The sequence below is a fragment of the Oncorhynchus kisutch genome, linkage group LG14, assembly GCF_002021735.2.
Source record: "Oncorhynchus kisutch isolate 150728-3 linkage group LG14, Okis_V2, whole genome shotgun sequence".
NCBI lineage: Eukaryota > Metazoa > Chordata > Actinopteri > Salmoniformes > Salmonidae > Oncorhynchus > Oncorhynchus kisutch.
In genome coordinates this window covers 33,373,363-33,394,624 of record NC_034187.2, presented here as the reverse complement: position 1 = coordinate 33,394,624, position 21,262 = coordinate 33,373,363, and the positions used below count along the sequence as shown (strand labels likewise).

At 43.6% G+C, this 21,262-nt stretch overlaps 1 protein-coding gene across 4 annotated transcripts in view; it reads right to left on the bottom strand.

The window, feature by feature from the left end:
• Positions 1-21,262, bottom strand: part of LOC109903937 (AT-rich interactive domain-containing protein 1B) — a 230,646-nt gene that overhangs the window by 11,481 nt on the left and 197,903 nt on the right. For 2 of the 4 annotated variants that reach the window (XM_031788275.1, XM_020500960.2), the window contains exons 9-14: positions 17,366-17,521; positions 10,681-10,799; positions 5,877-5,980; positions 4,797-4,958; positions 4,431-4,640; positions 3,914-4,124 (exon numbers count right to left, since the gene is read on the bottom strand). In XM_031788275.1, the coding sequence (XP_031644135.1) occupies positions 3,914-4,124; positions 4,431-4,640; positions 4,797-4,958; positions 5,877-5,980; positions 10,681-10,799; positions 17,366-17,521 (962 nt within the window). The remainder of the gene's footprint in view (positions 1-3,913; positions 4,125-4,430; positions 4,641-4,796; positions 4,959-5,876; positions 5,981-10,680; positions 10,800-17,365; positions 17,522-21,262) is intronic. The other 2 variants (XM_031788277.1, XM_031788276.1) reach the window with 1 other exon arrangement.

Sequence of the window (21,262 nt, the reverse complement as noted above, 5' to 3'; positions counted from 1 at the left end):
CTGGCTATCCAAAAAACAAGAAAATTGTGTCTTCTGGTTTGGTTAATATAAAGACATTTAAAATGATTTATACTTTTACTTTTGATACTTAAGTACATTTAAAACCAAATACTTTTAGACTTTTACTCAAGTAGTATTTTACTGGGTGACTTTTACTGAGTCATTTTCTTTTAAGGTGTCTTTACTTTAACTCAAGTATGAAAATTAGGTACCTTTTTCCATCACTGCAACAAACATTAATGGCGTCATACTTGTTCAGACCAACATGTATCCCACCGTACATATCTTGTTTGTCTAATTATAAAAAAACAACAACACATTTTTCATCCTTTGGATATCTCTAGTGCTTGTAATACTTTATCCCATATGACTTTAAATAGTGCTATTTTGTTTCACTCTGAAGCCCTCATTTTTTCATTTTTTTTTTTTAAATGAGTCCAACCCATTGGTATCTCACCACTTTTGGACGTTATAGCACTCCCAGAATGCATTCATTAGTGAATCAATAATAAATTCAGTACATTAGTTTATACTGGATTAAGTTAACTTTAATTAACTGTAATTTTGTTAGTTATGTTCCAACGCTCCATCTTGTGACAATATCAGTTATTTTTAAGTCTTGGTTTCAATAGTTTATATTTTTTTTCTAAGAGATTGTCAGTTGGATAGGATCTCTGCAAGGTTTTTGTACATATTACCTATCATATGCGTATCCTTTTCTGACTCAAATAGGATTCCCTCAACATTGCTCTGTCCAAAAGATTTCAGATTCGAAATTGTGTGATATAAAACTGATAAATATTTTATTCAATTTCAGTGTATGTTCTACTTCCATTAAATATGCTGAGCAAAAATATAAACGTAACACTGAAAGTTTTGGTACCATGTTTTATGAACTGAAATGAAAGATCCTAGAAATCATTCATATGCACAAAAAACATATTTCTCTCAAATGATTTGCACAAATGTTAGTGAGCGTTTCTCTTTTGACAAGATAATCCATCCACCTGACAGGTGTGGCATATCATGAAGCTGATTAAAAAACATGATCATATCACAGGTGCACCTTGTGCTGGGCACAATAAAAGGCCACTCTAAAATGTGTAGTTTTGTCACACAAAGCAATGCCACAGATGTCTCAAGTTTTGAGGGGGTGTGCTATTGTCATGCTGATGGCAAGAATGTCCACCGGAGCTGTTGCCAGATAATTGAATGTTCTTTTCTCTACCATAAGCCGCATCCAACATCGTTTTAGAGAATTTGGTAGTACGTCCAACCGGCCTCACAACCGCACATCACGTATAACCACACCAGCCCAGGACCTCCACATCCGGCTTCTTCATCTGCAGATTGTCTGAGATCAGCCACCCAGACAGCTAAGGAAACTTTGGGATTGCACAACTGAATCATTTCTGCACAAACTGTAAGAAACCGTCGCAGGGAAGCTCATCTGCGTGCTCGTCGTCCTCAACAGGGTCTTGACCTGACTGCAGTTACGCGTCGTAACTGACTTCAGTGGGAAAATGCTCACCTTCGATGGCCACTGGGACGCTGGAGAAATGTGCCCTTCACGGATGAATCCCGGTTTCAACAGTACCAGGCAGATGGCAGACAGCATGTATGGCATTGTGTGGGCGAACGGTTTACTGATGTCAATGTTGTGTACATACATCCCCATGGTGGCAGTGAGGTTATGGTATGGGCAGGCATAAGCTACGGACAACAAACACAATTGCATTTTATTGATGGCCATTTGAATGCACAGATATACCGTGACAAGATCCTGAAGCCCATTGTCGTGCCATTTCATGTTGCACAGCCCCATGTCGCAAGGATCTGTAGAAAATTCCAGGAAGCTGAAAATATCCCAGTTCTTCTATGGTCTGCATACTCACCAGACATGTCACCCATTGAGCATGTTTGGGATGCTCCGTATTGACGTGTATGACAGTGTGTTCCAGTTCCCATCAATATCCAGCAACTTCACACAGCCAATGAGTGCGACAACATTCCACAGGCCACAATCAACAGCCTGATCAACCCGCGGCAAGGTTCCAACATCTAGTGGAAAGCATTCCCAGAAGAGTGGAGCCTGTTATAGCAGCAAAGGAGGGACCAACTCCATATTAATTCCCATGATTTTGGAATGAGATGACTTTTGGTCATGTAGTGCATCTGTAACCAACAGATGCATATCTGTATTCCCAGTCATGTGAAATCCATAGATGAGGCCCTAATACATTTATTTCAATCCTTATATGAACTGTAACTCAGTAAAAGCTTAGAAATTGTTTCATGTTGCGTTTCTATTTTGGTTCAGTGTAGACGCACTGACCTGGCTCAAAATGAAGGTAAATATTCATATCGGAAGGTTATGTCTCCATCAAGTGGCTAAGAGGCTGGGATGCAGACATATGCAAGAGTAGGTGTGTGTCTGTGTAACACATGGGGATGTCTCAGCCTCCAGTATTTATGCTGCAGTAGTTTATGTGTCGGGGGGCTGGGGTCAGTTTGTTATATCTGGAGTACTTCTCCTGTCCTATTCGGTGTCCTGTGTGAATCTAAGTGTGCGTTCTCTAATTCTCTCCTTCTCTCTTTCTTTCTCTCTCTCGGAGGACCTGAGCCCTAGGACCATGCCCCAGGACTACCTGACATGATGACTCCTTGCTGTCCCCAGTCCACCTGGCCATGCTGCTGTTCCAGTTTCAACTGACCTGAGCCCTAGGACCATGCCCCAGGACTACCTGACATGATGACTCCTTGCTGTCCCCAGTCTACCTGGCCATGCTGCTGCTCCAGTTTCAACTTCCACCTGACTGTGCTGCTGCTCTAGTTTCAACTGTTCTGCCTTATTATTATTCGACCATGCTGGTCATTTATGAACATTGAACATCTTGACCATGTTCTGTTATAATCTCCACCCGGCACAGCCAGAAGAGGACTGGCCACCCCACATAGCCTGGTTCCTCTCTAGGTTTCTTCCTAGGTATTGGCCTTTCTAGGGAGTTTTTCCTAGCCACCGTGCTTCTCCACCTGCATTGCTTGCTGTTTGGGGTTTTAGGCTGGGTTTCTGTACAGCACTTTGAGATATCAGCTGATGTACGAAGGGCTATATAAATAAATTTGATTTGATTTGATTTGATTTGATTTGATGTGTGAAACTTACACCTCAGCCTGAAGAGTCCCCACTTGCGCCACCGTATAGCTAGCTTTTCACGTGGCGGGACTGGAAAGACACTTTGGGAGGGTGGTCATGTGTGCTAGAGAAAGACAAGGTCCTGGGTTTGAGCCTCAGTGTTGGACGAATCAGAATGAAGTGACACTCACTAAGCAAGCAGTGTAATGTCCTTTACATCTGCGTGGGTGTGGTGTGCTTGTGTGGTGAAGGCAGGTGCTCTTCTCCACCCTCTTAGCAAAAGCAATCTGGTGTGACTCACGCAGGTGAGGCGCTGGTGTTCTATTTAAAAGTCAGGGTCCCTTTTCTCATCAACGCTCTGAATTAGAGGCGCAACCTTTATGCTCCAGCTCTCTCTCCTTAGCTGAGCGCAGTAATTGTGCTTAGAAACACAGTGTCAGGGACAACATGTAAAAAACAAATACTTTGTCTTATAAATAGCATAGTAACATTACCTATTACCTATTACTTAACCTTTCTAATGCTGTAATCAAATCCAGCCATATATCTAGAGGTATTATAACTGGTGATAATATCAGGGGGACCTCAGGAAACCTTGTTTTTATTTTCTTGCGAGACACATTATCAGTCCACGAAAAGGCACACAAACCTTTACGTCCGTACACACTGCTTGCATGAAAAGTCTCAATCTTCCAAATACATGCCAAAATTAGTCTATGCAACATCATTATCACCCCCACCACCACCGTCATCATCATCATAAGTACCGGTCATTACCAGGAGAGGGCGGCTGCAACTTGGCCTGCTTCCTGTTGTCTCCCCCAGTCCCAGTGTTGCTGTCGGCCGGCTGGTCCTCTCCCCGCTCCACCTTACACTCATAGGCAAACAGGTACTGGATGTACTGCTTCTTCAGAGAGCTGGCGGAGCTACTGGAGGTACCAACACTCAGACTAGTGGATAGCTCTCGCCACTTCTTGTTCTTGTTCACCTGGAGGGGAGAGGATGGTAGGGAGGAGAGGGGGGATGGGGAGACAAGAGACAGGAGACAGGAGACAGAGCATTAATACAATGGCATGTTAGTCCGCTGTATGTACCCTGGCTTGTAACGGCTAACCAGTTGCTTTGTCCCACTTCAAAGCGACTACCAGATAAGTGATGTTGACGAGTCTAATCAAACACATCAAAAGTGTATAGCGCAACATTATTTCTGTCCTGCAATACATGAGAAAAACACTTCGCAGTGTCTATCAGTCCTGTAAGACACAATGAAATGAACTCAGTGGTTGTATCTCACCATGGCCAGGCCCCCTATCTCCTTGACCACCATGTACAGTCTGTAGAGGTCCAGGGGCTTCTTGCCCACGGCAGGGAGGTGGGGAACAGGTGTACCCCTCTCCTCCATAAAGGACAGGTAGCGGTCCACCCAGCCACGCCTCTCCGGCTCCCCACCCATATCATACAGACGTGTGATTTGCTCGTTAGTCATGGTGGAAGAGTTGGGCTTCTGAGTTCGGAAGAGATGGAGAGATATATGGAATTAGCTCCAACCTTGCAAACTGGCACAACTACTCACATCAGTCATCATACTGAAGATAAAAAAGAACAACAAATAAAACACTGGAAGATATTGGTTGGAATGTAAAGGAAGAGTGTCACATACAGGGCTGGAGGGAGTCTTTGGCCAGACGGGGCTGCTGATGCTGTCACTGTCATCCCCATGGTAGGAGGACAGGCTGGCTGGGCTGGGGGACAGGGGAGAGGGGACAGGCATGGCACCAGGGGTGGTGGGCTGGGAGACACACTGGGATCCACTGTAGCCATCCTGTAACATACACAGAGAGAGGGAGAGAGCCCTGTGGTGAGTGTTAGTGGTGGAGACAGAGTGAAATGGATTCTGTTTTTCGTATTGCTCTGTTCTTTCCTCACCCATTCCTTCACCCCAAACACTACCGTGTGTGAACAAAAAGTGAGTATGTTCTAAAAGGCCCCTTTGCGATTAGCTGCATGCATCAAAAACACTCAGCAAACCAGTAAGAGAGACACAGCAAGAAAGACCACTCAGAATGCAGGGAACAAGTGCTCTGTGTACAGGTAGGTATGTGTTTGAGCGTTTCAGTGACAGATTGCATATGTCAGCAGAACCATCTCTCTCTCGTAGAAAGCCTCTGGTTCCCCTGGTCTCTCTCTCTCTCTCTCTCTCTCACTCTCTCTCGTCTGCCAGGGCAGGGAGACTAAGGCCTTGTCTTGTTACTACCGAGTACAGACACATCATCTCTTAAGGGAGCTCTGGGGGTCTTCACACAGCTCAGACTGCCTTCAATAATTCAACACCCACCACTACTATCAACAAAGACTGGGCTTTTCATAGAAATGATGGGGGCAAAACCAAAAGGCAGGAATGGAAAGAGCCAAAGTGCAAAGCTGTTGCTGAGCTGAGCTTCATTTGGGAGAAGTGAGCAGTCAGCATTATAGTGGGTTGGGCTGTGGCGAGGAGTGAAAGCACAGTGTGTGTGGATGTGTGCAGGATTCTAAACAACCTCTTTGCAGTTATAGCTGCCAAAACATCAAAAGGAACAGAGATGATGACAAAAACAAATCAAGAGGACGTTATGAACTGTAAGTGTTGAACAAATTATTAAACATGGCAAGAAAACATATGCAGCATATGCTAATGCAGCATATGCTGATCAGATGCCTTTGGTTCATTAGTGAGTGAGTGAGAGCGAGAGAGAGGTTGTACCTTGGGTCTGGGAGGTTCATTGGTGGGCATGCTCTCCTCCTTGCCATCCATTTTTTGCTTCCCAACAGGAGTCACCATCCCATCCCCAGCCATCCCGATGGGCCCTACACAGAAGAAAATGGAGGGAAGAATCAATTAAAGATTTTCACACATTTTAAAGTAAATTTCCAGTGTTTACAGATTTCTATGAAATTTGACCTGTTATTACTTACAGTACGAGTGAAAGTTTTCCTTCCAAAATGTTTTATTTAAGTATGTTTAAAAAGCTGCTTTTCTGTGTTGAAATGGAGTGGGCGTACCACAACAACAGAATGGTGTGGGCGTATACCGGTCATAAAAAATATAGATCGCTGATTGGCCAGCTCATCCTCCTCTAGACCGCTGATGGCCAGCTCATCCTCCACAGGAGTATGACATCATACTCTATGAGGAAATAGCAAAAAATAAAAATAAACGGTCTGTTTGAGATACAAGTTTGAGGTGTTTTTTTGTGTTTTTCTCTCCAATTTATGCTTTGACCACAAATACGCGAGTATAGAACGAGTCAACAACATTATTTGGGCATAAGTTAATCAGAACATTCCCTTTTAAAGGTCAGATTTGCAGTGGACAGTTCATTTAAAAGGCATTGGTGCCTCATGAGTGAATTGCCCCTCTGGGAAAATAAGGACTCTACTCTGTTCTGGCATTGGTGCATCATGAGTGCACCAGACAAACTTTTGAATGAAACATATGAGTGCATAATGAATGGATGTTCACACCTGGGGGTACTTGGTCTATCCACAGGGGGTACTTGAGAAGACTGATGAGACCATAGGTCTACTGGTTAAATGTACATGAGTGGGTACTTCAGGGCTACTCCGGGCAGAGCTAAATTCAGTTTGTGCGACAGTAACTGAAGAAGTTTGGGAACCACTGGCCTAGTGTATGAGGAGCAATCTTCACATAGCATGTACATAAGGAGTCGATGGGGGTATTAGTCATTGTAGCCATTGTGTTACATCTTGTCTCTGAAATACGCGCACACAGAGCCAAATGATGAGCTGTTCTGAAGCCAAAGAACAGTTCTGGATAATGGAGAAACTATTATCAAAATGTCTGTCTCTCTGGGGAGATGGAACACGTCCTTTCTATCTCCAAGGTCCTCTTCCAGGGATTCTTCTCAAAAGGAATAAAGGCAAAATAAACTAATAAAAATGAAGAAGGCAATGCTTGAGAAAAAAAAAATGAGCCTTTAAATGAAAAGCCATTGCACTCTCTCGGCCTTGCTGACTATATATCTTACGCTTTTGTCTAACATTGAATAGGTATTTCAGCACCACAAATATAAATTCTGCTAAATTCTGCTCTCGCAATGTTTATGAACTGGTAGACGTAAAGATGATATTAACATTTTTGATATCTTAGGTAACATCTTTCAAAAGTTCTTGGTCGAAATGAATAATATCTTGAAGACTACTTTCCGAGTGTGGACTGAATAAGCATTTTCCTATTGAGAAGAAAGTGTCCCTACATGCCAAGAGTCCCAAGGTTTGTCCCTTTATTTCTCAGCTCGGCGCTCAGCACTATGTGAAACTAATAGCTTTTTACCAACCCCAGGGGCAGCTGAGATGAGTTTTTAAGAACCTTGGCACTCTAATTCATTTGAAGTCTTCCAAATGTCATGCAGCCTGATATTTAGTTTTGTAAGGCTGAGCAGAAAGCTCTTTTCATATAGAGCCTTGCATTCTCCGAGGTGTGTTTAGCACAATGTGGAGGGGTGAAGGGCAAGAGAGAGCAGGAGAAAGGGGCACACTGCATTAATCTGTTCTCAGGAGGGCCAACGGAACAAGAAAAATAACAGAACAGAGCTGTCTGCAGGAAATAAAACCTCTTCAGAACAGTAACCAGCTCTGTATACAAAATAAAAATACAGAAATATCACATTTACATAAGTATTCAGACCCTTTATTCAGTACTTTTTTAAAGCACCTTTGGCAGCGATGACAGCCTCAAGTCTTCTTGGGGATGACGCTACAAGCTTGGCACACCTGTATTTGGGGAGTTACTCCCATTCTTCTCTGCAGATCCACTCAAGCTCTGTCAGGTTGGATGGGGAGCATCGCTGCACAGCTATTTTGAGGTCTCTCCAGAGATGCTAGATCGGGTTCAAGTCTGGGCTCTGGCCAGGCCACTCAAGTTCATTCGGAGATCTGTCCTGAAGCCACTCCTGCGTTGTCTTGGCTGTGTGCTTAGGGTAGTGGTCCTGAGCTCTCTGGAGCAGGTTTTCATCAAGGACCTCTCTGTACTTTGCTCCGTTCATCTTCCCCTCGATCCTGACAGCATGATGCTCCCACCACAATGCTTCATCATAGGGATAGTGCCAGGTTTCTTCCAAATGTGGCACTTGGCATTCAGGCCAAAGTGTTCAATCTTTTCATCAGATCAGAAAATCTTGCTTCTCATGGTCTGAGAGTCTTTAGGTTCCTTTTGGCAAACTCCAAGAGGGCTGTCATGTGCCTTTTACTGAGGAGTGGCTTCCGTTTGGCCACTCTACCATAAAGGCCTGATTGGTGGAGTGCTGCAGAGATGGTTGTCATTCTGGAAGGTTCTTCCATCTCCACAGAGGAACTCTATAGCTCTGTCAGAGTGACCATCATGTTCTTGTTCACCTCCCTGACCAAGGCCCTTCTCCCCCAATTGCTCAGTTTGGCCAGGCGACCAGCTCTAGGAAGTCTCTAGGAGTCTGGGTGGTTCCAAACTTCTTCCATTTAAGAATGATGGAGGCCACTGTGTTGTTGGGGACCTTCAATACTGCAGAAGGTTTTTGGTACCCTTCCCCAGATCTGTGCCTTGACACAACCCTGTCTTGGAGCTCTACGGATAATTCCTTTGACCTCGTGGCTTGGTTTTTGCTCTGACAACTGTGGGACCTTATATAGACAGATGTGTGCCTTTCCAAATTATGTCCAATCAATTAAATTTACCACAGGTGGACTCCAATGAAGTTGTAGAAACATCTCAAGGATGATCAATGGAAACAGGATACACCTGAGCTCAACTTCGTGTCTTATAGCAATGGGTCTGAATACTGATGTAAATAAGGTATGTGTTTTTTATTTTTTATACATTTGCAAAATGTTTTCGTTGTGTCATTATGGGGTATTGTGTGTAGATTGCTGCGTTCTTTTCCTTTAATCCATTATAGAAAATATGGCTGTAATGTAACAAAATATGGAAAAAGTCCAGGGGTCTCAATACTTTCCGAAGGCACAGTATATATTTTTTATTTAACCTTTATTTAACTAGGCAAGTCAGTTAAGAACAAATTCTCATTTACAATGACGACCTACCCTGGCCAAACCCTCCCCGAACCCAGACAACGCCCGCCCTATGTGACTCCGATCACGACCGGTATGTGACACAGCCCAGTATTGAACCAGGGTCTGTATTGATGCCTCTAGCACTGCGAAGCAGTGCCTTAGACCGCTGCGTCACTCGGGAGACACTCCATCACTCTCCTTCTTGGTCAAATAGCCCTTACACAGCCTGGAGGTGTGGGTCATTGTCCTGTTGAAAAACAAATGATAAGCGCAAACCAGATGGGACGGCATATCGCTGCAGAATGCTGTGGTAGCCATGCTGGTTAAGTGTGCCTTCAATTCTAAATAAATCACTGACAGTGTCACCAGCAAAGTACCCCCAAACCATCACACCTCCTCCTCCATGCTTCATGGTGGGAACCTCACATGCGGAGATCATCCGTTCACCTACTCTGCATCTCACAAAGACACGGCGGTTGGAACCAAAAAACTCACATTTTTACTCGCTGGTCTAATGTCCATTTGCACGTATTTCTTGGCACAAGCAAGTCTCTAGTTAATGGTGTCCTTTAGTGGTGGTTTCTTTTCAACAATTCAACCATGAGGCCTGATTCACGCAGTCTCCTCTGAACAGTAGATGTTGAGATGTCTGTTACTTGAACTCTGTGAAGCATTTATTTGGGCTGCAATTTCTGAGGCTGGTAACTCTAGTTTATCCTCTGCAGCAGAGGTAACTCTGGGTCTTCCTTTCCTGTGGCGGTCCTCATGAGAGCCAGTTTCATCATAGCCCTTGATGGTTTCTGCACTTGAAGAAACGTTTAAAGTTATTGAAATGTTCCTGATTGACTGACCTTCATGTCTTAAAGTAATGACGGACTGTTGTTTTTTCTTCTTATTTGAGCTGTTCTTGCCATAGTATACCACACTTACCTTGTCACAACACAACTGATTGGCTCAAACGCATTAAGAAGCAAAGAAATTCCACAATTAACTTTTAACAAGGCACACCTGTTAATTGAAATGCATTCAAGGTGACCACATCATGAAGCTGGTTGAGAGAATGCTAAGAGAATGCCAAGAGTGTGCAAAGCTCTCATCAAGGGTGGCTACTTTGAAAAATCTAAAATCTATTTTGATTTGTTGAAAAAAAAAATGGTTAATACATGATATCATATGTGTTATTTTGTAGTTCACTATTATTCTTCACTATGACCCTTGAATGAGTAGATTTGACTGGTACTGTATATATTTATTTTTTATTCTTTTTATATAATTTTTTTGCTCTGCATCATTGGAAAAAGGTTTGTCAGCAAGCCTTTAACTGTAAAGTCTACACCAGTTGTATTCAACGCATGTGATACATAACATTTGATTTGATTTGTTGTTGGAAGTCTGTCAAACTGAAGGCTATAGAAGACTCAACTTAATCTCACAACCATTTTAGACAATTGTTCATTACTTTGGTTGCTGTTGGGTACCTTGTTGGCCTGCCCAGGTCTTACCTGAAGGTGGCATATTGTAGGGTGGACCCTGTGGCGTGCCCATGCCTGAGTTGTTGCCCTGTGGCTGGTTGATGGGGGGCACAATCTGGTTTATGCCAGGGCCTGGGTAGCTGCCCTGTCTGGGACACAGAGAGAGAGAGACAAGAGCTGGTTAGAGAGGAAAGACTGGACACAGCTACATGGTGTGGAGAGCAATTAGTTGGCTTTTGACATGGTAGTAGAAAAGACTCCGTAATAGATTATACTTTCTGCCTCTATTTCAAAGCTATAAGGCCATGCCAGGTAGAGGATATACCCATATGTTTCAGTACTGTATAAACCATCATCCTGAAAATGTATGGGCGCATTTCGTAGAAAAAAGCAAGTGTGTGTGAGTCACAGCCGAATAGAAAGCTGTTTCATCCTCGTATCCTTCCTCTCATCCCTTGCAAATCCCTCACCCCTCCTCTCCTCAGCCCTCTTCCCTCCTTCCCTCCTCTCCCCATGAAGTCATAATTTAACTAATTAAGGTGTGCTTCTGGAAAGGATCATGTTATTTGTTGCTATGGCGACGGCTGAAATCAATCCCGTTCTTTTCTCCTTGCCTCGTCGCATCACGGCGTGTTGGGAGGACATCAGAGGGCTTATCAGCAACCTGCTGAACCAGCGTCTCACACAGCAGACAGACGGTCACTGTCACCGCTCCATACCCTGTGCCCTGTACAATGCTAGCTCTGTACCAGCCCTGTACTCAACAGACATCGCACCAGGATGGATAGCAGTTGGAACATCTCTACTTCCTGCTGGTCCAAATAATCCCTTGGATAACGAGAGAACAGGAAAAGGAGAGTGAGAGAAGTGGCAGAGGGGGGAGTGAGAGAGAGAGAGAGAGAGAGAGGGGTAGGAGTACAGAAGATCCCCTCATCTGTTGTGGATCATTTCCTTGAAGTGGCGAGAGAATAGAGCAGACTAGAAAGGGTATTTTAAGGAACATGGAGTAAAGGGTTGACAGTAATAGTAGTAGTAGTAGCAGTAGTGGGGGTAGCTTTGTGTTAAAATGCCACACTGACAAGGTCATAGTAATTGCCTTTCTGTCTGGAGGGCAATCCTACATCCTACATTCATCTCAACACTGTGATCACAAGGACAAAAAAAACAAAGCAAACTCTCAATCCGGATTTGTGTCAGTCAGTCAAAAGAGCTGAACTTCCCCAAGCAGAGGAGGACAACAATGTATTGGATGTGTGACAGTGACAAACCAGGCAGAAGGAGGGATGGGTTTGAGATTATTGGGAGGTTTATCATCTCAGAGATGTAATTAGTCATAGAGCATGTGTGATGATACATATGTAATCCCTCTATGGGCCTGGGCTCACAGGAATAAACATGGCTCACAGACAACAACATACACTGATATCCATCAAATCCTGCCTGTTATAGACTGTTTTCTTGGCAGCACTTTATTTGACAGTACTGTTTTACGATGGGATTTGCTGGGTATTTCCAAGGAAATAATGTGGTATCATTGGGTACTTTCTGTTACTTCAAAGAATTCAACACAATCGGTAGCTAACATGGTGACATTGCCACCTCGTGTCGGAGTATATCGCTTCAGTTCCGTAAAGTGCTATTTCTCCCTACTGCATCCACAACCTACATCGCCCCACATACAACAAAAATCCCAGCGCCAGTGCTGACGAGAATAATGTAATAAAAAACATCAACAACAACAAGAAAGTGGAGTTCGACTGTGGGGCTAGTCCATTATTACAAATTCATGTAATAAAGAAAAGGCCATTAGGAAACCCTTGATGGAGGGAACGCAGGCTGTTTAATCACACTTAATGTATGCATGTGCTGCTATCAAAAAAGGCACAGCGCATTTATCTTGCTCTCGGGCACCTTCGCTGGGGGAAAAAAAAAACCTGTTGCCGCAGAGAACGATGGGAAAGCAGAAAGGGAGGGAGAGGCGGAAGGATGGAGAGGGAAAGAGAGGCGAAACGCAGCAAGAGGGGAGTGGGAGAAAGTGAAAAGGAGAAAAACAAGAGGGAGAGGATAAATAGAGAGATGAGAGAGCAGAGAGAGGAAAAGATAGTGAAGAGAGAGGGAGTGTGTCCGGGGTGAGACTGTGGGGGGCGTATTTCCAGCTCACAGCGCAGGCTGTACCATCCAGTCGTCATTGTAGCGTAATCATTGTATCGTGAGCTGAGCTAGCTGAGCTAGGGGACGGTTGAGGGGAATCTGAGCTCCTCTAATTGAGAAGGATAAAACCCAGCCCCACCCTCTATTGTTTTTGATCTCTCTCTCTCTCTCTCTCTCTCATTGTGTTGTGTTGTGTGGGAGAACACAGCTGTTTTGTTGTGCTCTGCTTCTCAAAAAGATACTGCTGATTTGACACTGCTTTCAATTGAATCTGTGAGCCAGCAAGTTGTAACATGAATATGGCCAGATGAAGTCAGGAAAAACTAATAAAATAAACCATAAAATGTGGATTTAGTTTTAGCCCAGAAACAAGATAGGCAGAAAACATTACTACCAGCGCAAACCATTATGAGTAATGCTCTCATGGGGTGTTAGCCACATTTAGAGCCTCTTGAAATATTCTGAGGGAAATAATATGTGCTTTGAATCACTTCAGCAGATAAACAGATTAGTAATCACTGTTCTATTTAAATGACTAGCCCTGTAGGCAGTCCCAGTCCCAGTCTTGTCGCCCTCCCTGCCTGCCTGTCTCTCTGTCTCCCCTCATCCCCCTGCATGGAACTCTGCTGTCTGTCCTTAGTATTCTGTCCACATGTGTGAAGGACATCTGAGGAGGCCTGTCTCTGAGCACGGCTGGGGAGAGAAAGGGAGAGAGGGCCGTTGCCAAGGGCTGCCATGGTTACCGGGTGCCAGACAGCCAGCTGCAGTCACACACACAGCTCCATGCCAGACCAGCACTACAGTGCCAGTGTCAAAGTCCCCTTCCTGCCTGTCCACTGCAAACATTCACTGCTACAACAGGGAGTGAATTCTGTGTGGCAGGAGAAAATAGGGGTACTAAAGTACTGCCACCATCCAGACCCTATCATTACCCAGCCCCACCACCCCCCATCAACCCTGCCTGGTGAGAGGGAGAGAGAGAGAGAGAGAGAGAGGGAGAGCGGGAGAGCGGGATAGAGAGAGAGAGCGGGAGAGAGAGAGAGAGAGACAGAGAGAGAGAGAGAGACAGAAAGAGAGAGAGAGAGAGAGAGAGAGAGAAAGAGAGAGAGAGGGGGGGGGGGGTCTGCATGGTGTAGTCAGTGGGAGGGTATGAACAATATTAATTATATATGGGCACAATCTGCTCTCAAGGAAGCTCCCTCTCAGCCACAGCTTCATTCCAAGCAGCCAGCTCAGCTAGCGCCTGCCTACCTGACTCAACCCAAACAGAATCAAAAATAAAACAATGAATGAAAGGACAGCCTTTTAACATATTAAATCCTGAGAAAAGCCCCCCCCCCCCTTACATCAAACAGTTCTGAAGGGAGAGAAGCCATTTATTAAAGCCTAGCTGGAGCTGATGCCAAGGCTGCCTGTGAGCCACAACGCTGGCGGCAACAGCAATGCATTCTTGACATTCAAGCAGCTCTTATTTATTTAGTAAATTTACTTACTAAGGAGGTCAGAAATGAATTATTTGGCGAGGATTTACCCCTAAGCGCTCTTCTCTCTCGCTTTCTCTCTTTCCATTTCTTTAATTTATTTTTCTTTTAAGCATGCTTTTCTCTAAGTGCTTATTTTCTACAAGCCGTGTTTCTGTAGCTCCAGGGACAGCTACCAAAGTCATTTGAAAAAAGACTTTCTGTCTTCAGCCAACAGAGCCAGGAGAACACCTAGCTTCCTAATACTTACTCTCTGGTTCTGTTCTCCAATTCCCAACACCAGTGTTCACTCAAGAGACTTTACTCCTATTTCCAATCATTGATCCAAACCAAGTCACAAGTCGTGCAAAGGTATCATCTCAACTTAAAACCTCAACATAACCCGAATCAAACCCAAGTGCCTTTGATAGACGTACATTACTGACAGCAAGTTTACAGTCTTTAAGATACAAACATAATATTATTCTAAATGTCAGCCAATCAGACCAAGTATGGGTGTTTTGGTGATTTGATCATGAAAATGGGAAATCATGTATAATTCAAAGCACTTAAGGGAACATCTCTGAGGACTGGGGAAAACACTAGCTAGCATCCCCATCACACTTATCTAGATGTAATCATAGATCCTCTCCAGCCACAGGATATCATAGTGGCCTTGCTCTGCTCGTTCGGCATTCTTTTCACTCTGCGTAATGAATCTGGAGTAGTCGAGCCCAGGGACAAGGTTCAGGCTGTTGGCCGCTTGTTTTCAGACAGACAACAAGAGGTTTAAATGTTTCACAATGCTGCTCTCCGATCAGAATCAGGACTATAAAAGAGTAAACACTAAACACAGTGATTCAGAGCCTTCAGCTCGCTCCAATTTCCCCTTAATCTTCCTCAGCTGTTCAGAGGACGAGAACAAAACAGAACAAGGGTTGAGAAACAGAGATAAACAATAGGAGATGTGGGGGGGAGGTCCACAATCCTCCTAAATCGGTCCCCCTGCCTTCCCTTCCTGTTTTCTCCATGGCAACACCATGCACGTGCAGCCGCAGAGCAGGGGGCTGTCAGCTCTCTGCCTCCTCAAAGTCAGCTGGAAGAGTCAGTAGAGCTGCCCTCTAACACACACACACGCACACACACGCTCTCTCCTTCCCTCTATGTTTCCATCAGACAGCACTAATTGCATTCTCAGCCAGCCTCAGACCATATTTTTTTTGTATACCTTTATTTAATTAGGCAAGTCAGTTAATAACAAATTCTTATTTTCAATGACAGCCTAGGAACAGTGGGTTAACTGCCTTGTTCAGGGGCAGAATGACAGATTTTTACCTTGTCAGCTCGGGGATTCAATCTTGCAACCTTTCAGTTACTAGGCCAACGCTCTAACCACTAGGCTACTTGCCGACCATCTCCACATCTAGGGACAAACTGAGAGACACAAAGTATTTTCATACTGTGTCTTTCTATAGAGGGGGACCTAGTATTCACAGCATGTATGTAAGTACAGTTGAAGTCGAAAGTTTACATACAGATTAGCCAAGTACATTTAAATTCAGTTTTTCACAATTTCTGACATTAGTAAGAGTAAAAATTTCCTGTCTTAGGTCAGTTAGGACCAGCACTTTATTTTAAGAATGTGAAATGTCAGAATAATAGTAGAGAGAATGATTTATTTCAGCTTTTTATTTATCAAAATTCACCCAACTTATTGTGGGAAGCTTGTGGAAGTCTACCTGAAATGTTTGACCCAAGTTAAACAATTGAAAGGCAATGCTACCAAATACTAATTGAGTGTATGTAAACTTCTGACCCACTGGAATTGTGAAATAATCTGTCTGTAAAAAATTGTTTGAAAAATGACTTGTGTCGTGCACAAAGTAGATGTCCGAACCGACTTGCCAAAACTATAGTTTGTTAACAAGAAATTTGTGGAGTGGTTGAAAAACGAGTTTTAATGACTCCAACCTAAGTGTATGTAAACTTCAGACTTCAACTGTGTGTATGCTATATTATGGACTAGGAGAGCAACTGGAAGAGACCATTTCTGAAGGCCTGGATGAGTGGGTGATGAGAAAGAAAGAGGACAGTGCTGAGGAAGGGAGGGAGGGAGGGGGTAACTGTGCTGAAAGAGGGGACAGGTGAGGATGACAGAAAAACTGTGGTGGAGTGGTTAAGAGAGTCAGTTAGGCAAAGACAATGCCTCCCACCCTCTCCTGCCAGCCTCTCTCACCGTGGGCCTATGTCTGGGTGTCTGGTAGAATGGCAGTGGAGATTGACAGGCTTTGTGATTTGCCCCAGCAGTATGCATCATGTTGTGCCACTTCTTATTGACAGTGAAGATGTCTGTTAATGGCTCCTTCAGCATTTACATAGTCTGTCTGCAGTGCTCTCCTGACCATTAATCACAGTGTCAACCAACGCAGACACAGACAGGATTCTCCAAATGCCAACCGGCCCCATGATGCATCACCATCGACCATGGTGGGCGCTCTCGCCACAGAGAAATGCATGTAAACCAATTCAACATGGAGTGGGATTCATTTGTCATTATTAACACGCTTGGGGATGATGCTGACTCTCTGTTTCACTCTCAAAACAAAGCCACGTAAGGGAACTCTTTTTTTGTTTGTTTGTGATATTACTTATGAGCGATGTCGAGATTCAACTGAAACTGGCAGCCGTTGTCTATAGTTCTATTTAGAGTTCTGATATCCCACCATGAGATGAATGGAGCACTGTGGTGGTCATCAAAAAGTTATGGCTGGCCTCTGAACAAACTAAACATAATGAATCTCAAGAGGGTTGAAACCTCCAGATTTGCTCAAAACAACATATTGCTTGGGGGTTGAAAGGGAGATTAAAAAGCCATGCAAATTTAGCAAGAGTTGGCAACAGAAAGCTAAATACAGGTTAGCAGTTATGCAACCAGTGAAATCCCTCATGAGCAATTTCAGCCAGTGATGCTATCTTTGGCCAGATTAGTTTAGGTGTCAGGTAGGTGCAATATCACCCATAATGAGCATCAAATGAGCACATTTTCAGGCTGAACAGTGACAGGTTAGGGTTAGTGGTTTGGAGATGGTACTTGGTTGACCTACCCGTGTTGCTGAGAATGAGGGGTGTTGTAGTTGGGGTGTGGAGGCTGGAGAGGAGGAGGAGGAGGAGGAGGAGGGGTGGGTGTGGTGGGGAGAGGGTGCAGGGGACTGGGTCCAGAAGAGGTGTGGAGGGCTGGGGACCTCACATAGGGAGGTCTACTGCAGAGGGAAACAAGAGTTTGAGGGAAAGTGCTAAACAAACGGCATTAATTCAACCCAAGGAACAATGCAGTGAGGTGTGGTCAGTGCCTACCCTGTGAAAATTAATAAACAATTATTTTTTATATATATATGATCAATAATAATTTTGTCATCATGTTTTTTTCTCCATAATAAAATCTATTTCCCGAACTAGTTCTTACTACCCACATCTGCAGTGATCTGGTACAGTACACAATAAGGCCAGGGGAAAGGCAGCCTCGCTGTGTGCCTTTCTCCAGCCCTTTAAACTCCAAACTCAATGCAAGGCATGACTTGCGCATGCGTGTTTCTACCATATACTGCCAGCTAACGGACCCCAAAAGGCAGGCAGAGAGCTTCGCTGTCTTTCATGTGGCAATATGTCCCATTCACTATTGCACTACTACAGGTGAATGCGTATTGGAGTGAACAAAGTAATGGGACAGGCAGGAGGAAAGGCCGGGCTCGCTCCTGCCTGTGGACGTCATACGTCATCAGCCGCCTTTTGGCTATTACGTTCATTTTACTCCTAGTTAAAGTAAGCTGATCAGAATGGCTAACATATTGCATCGGAAACAGTTTTTAAAGTAGATTTTCTAGCTTAACCGGGGGTGATAAGGAATGGAAGACCAACACCTGAGCTTAGGAACCGACATCAAAGGAAGGGACAGAAAATAACCCGATAATTTCAATCTGATTGTTATCAACGGAAAGACTGGCTCTGCGGCTGCGCTGCTAGCAGCCAACTCTACCGCTTCCCGTCTGCTGTTCTCCACCAGCGACAGCGTGCGGACAAGAGACAGCTACTGCCTATAGCACTCAACAAGCATGTGAAATCGGTGTCTCACATCCAAAGCCAGATAGCTCTTAAGACATTTGGCAGTTCACGGATAGATCTGGCATTGAATGAACAACGGAGATTGAGCATCAGCATGCACAAGGCCAAGGTAAAAGAGAACCGTGAGATTTTGAAAGCTAATTCATGCTACACATTCTACCTATTGTAGGGATGTTCAATTACACTGACGTGCACTTCCGTGTTCTGCAGAACAAAGTGATGGATATGAGTTTCTGCAGCGACAAGACTTTGATAGTTTCTATGAGTGATTCGAGCAGAAACGCAATGAACTGGGCCTGGCAGAAAGCGAAACTCGTAGTAAACGGGGTGAATTTACTACAACATACTGGACAATAACAATGTTCAGATGAGAGCCAGGTTTGAGCACTTTGGTGAACTTAATTTCCTTGGCTTAGTGACCTGGAATAAAATCTAAACAATGTCACAAAGGTTTGACACCAGCAAACTAGAACCTGTCCAAATATGCCAAGTATTCGTTAGACTTAAGGCTGATCTTGTTGGATTGTACAGTTCACAAATGGTACGAGACAAATCCCAGAGGTGACAAAGTTAATGCAGCTGGTCCTCACTATACCAGCCACAACAGCATCCAGTCAAAAAGGACGACTTTCATCCCTTGCCATCATCTCCATCGCATCGAGACGGAGATACTTATTATTATTTATTTTTTGTCACTTTTTATTGGTATTTCCTTTCACAGTTACAGTAAACAATGTTTGAAATATATTACATTAAACTTGTTGTTTTATACATTCAATATACCATAGGAACATGCTTCTTGAATGAGGTAGAAATGTATACGCCCATATGAAAATATAAAATACTTAAGTAATACTTTCAAAACAAAACATACATTAGAAACAGAAAAGTGCACAAAAAAATAAAACATGGCTAGTCAAAACGAAAAGAAGAATTATAATAATAACACAGGCTAATATTCAACACTCACAAAGGTAGATCGATTCAATACAAAGCTTAGGTAGGCAGTTTACTGTAGAGTAGAGGGAAATTGCAGTGTCTCTACATAGGTAAAGAAAGGTTGCCACATTCGGTAGAATTGGCAGAAAAACCCCCGTAGGGGCATATTTTATCTTCTCCAATTTACTAAAGTGTAAGACATCTTTAATCCACACATGAGAGGGAGGAGAGGGCAACTTCCACAGAAGTAAAAATCAACCTACTTGCCAACAAACTCACAAAGGCTACAGTCAGATGTGTATTTTGGTAGTGTTATAGTATTTTTTAAATATTTATTTATTTATTTCACCTTTATTTAACCAGGTAGACCAGTTGAGAACAAGTTCTCATTTACAACTGCGACCTGGCCAAGATAAAGCAAAGCAGTGTGACAAAAACAACACAGAGTTACACATGGGATAAACAAACGTACAGTCAATAACACAATAGAAAAATCTATATACAGTGTGTGCAAATGTAGTACGATTAGAGAGATAAGGCAACAAATAGGCCATAGTGGCGAAATAATAACAATTTAGCAATTAACACTGGAGTGATAGATGTGAAGATGATGATGTGCAAGTAGGGATACTGGAGTGCAAAAGAGCAAAAATAAATAACAATATGGGGATGAGGTAGTTGGGTGGGCTATTTACAGATGGACTGTGTACAGGTACAGTGATCGGTAAGCTGCTCTGACAGATGATGCTTAAAGTTAGTGAGGGAGATATAAAACTCCAGCTTCAGTGATTTTTGCAATTCGTTCCAGTCATTGATGGTCGAAATTGTTTGAGATGTGGTTTGAATTTGGCGCCCTCTATTTTCACTGGTAGTTGTCATATCGATCCCGGTATCGGGAGTACAGCCATAACAGGTTAAAGCTTGGTCGCAAATGGGTCTTCCAAATGGACAATGACCCCAAGCATACTTCCAAAGTTGTGGCAAAATGGCTTAAGGACAACAAAGTCAAGGCATTGGAGTGGCCATCACAAAGCCCTGACCTCAACCCTACAGAAAATGTGTGGGCAGAACTGAAAAAGCGTGTGTGAGCAAGGAGGCCTACAAACCTGACTCAGTTACACCAGCTCTGTCAGGAAGAAAGGGCCAAAATTCACCCAGCTTATTGTGGGAAGCTTGTGGAAGGCTACCTGAAATGTTTGACCCAAGTTAAACAATTTAAAGGCAATGCTACCAATTACTAATTGAGTGTATGTAAAGTTCCGACTTCAACTTCTGACTTCAACTTCCGACTTCCCAGTAAACATTTCCTTGGCCCAGGCTACTGTTGATTGCGAAGATGGAGGCCTTTTTAATTGAAGAAAAACAAAAGTTAGAGTATGCATATGGTGAAAAGCCTACAAGGCAGGGCTCCAGACTGTGAGCATTTAGTCACATTTGGCAACCCTTTGACTTGGCTGTGCAGGAAAAACATGTATTGGTTGCATCGGTGCGGGCTGCACATTCATTCACCTAATTAAAAACCTGCTATTTTTTAGAAGGCTAAAACCATGATTTGGCCAAACAGTAAAGTACGTTATCTTCATGAATCCTGTAATAAAAGTGTCTGCTTGCCTGCCCCTGTGCCTGTTAGGCTGGGGCCTGCTGCTGTGTCGAGCGAGCTACTCTTTCTTTCCCGGTGGAAAAAATGCTCAGGGAGAAAGAAAAGTGTTCTGATTGTATAACATTTTTAAATCCAATTGCTGGGAAAACACAGCTCTCCTGTTGTCACAGAGGAGGATAGTATGTTCTCATCTTTCTGTAGGTATACTTTTTATTGCTCAACTCTCAATTATGAGCTCAATAGCAACTACAAAGATATTTGATATGGCTTTGAGATACGAAACGCGAAATGTGCATTGGCCATTGTGATTGCATATGGATCGAAGGGATCGGGAACTGCTAAG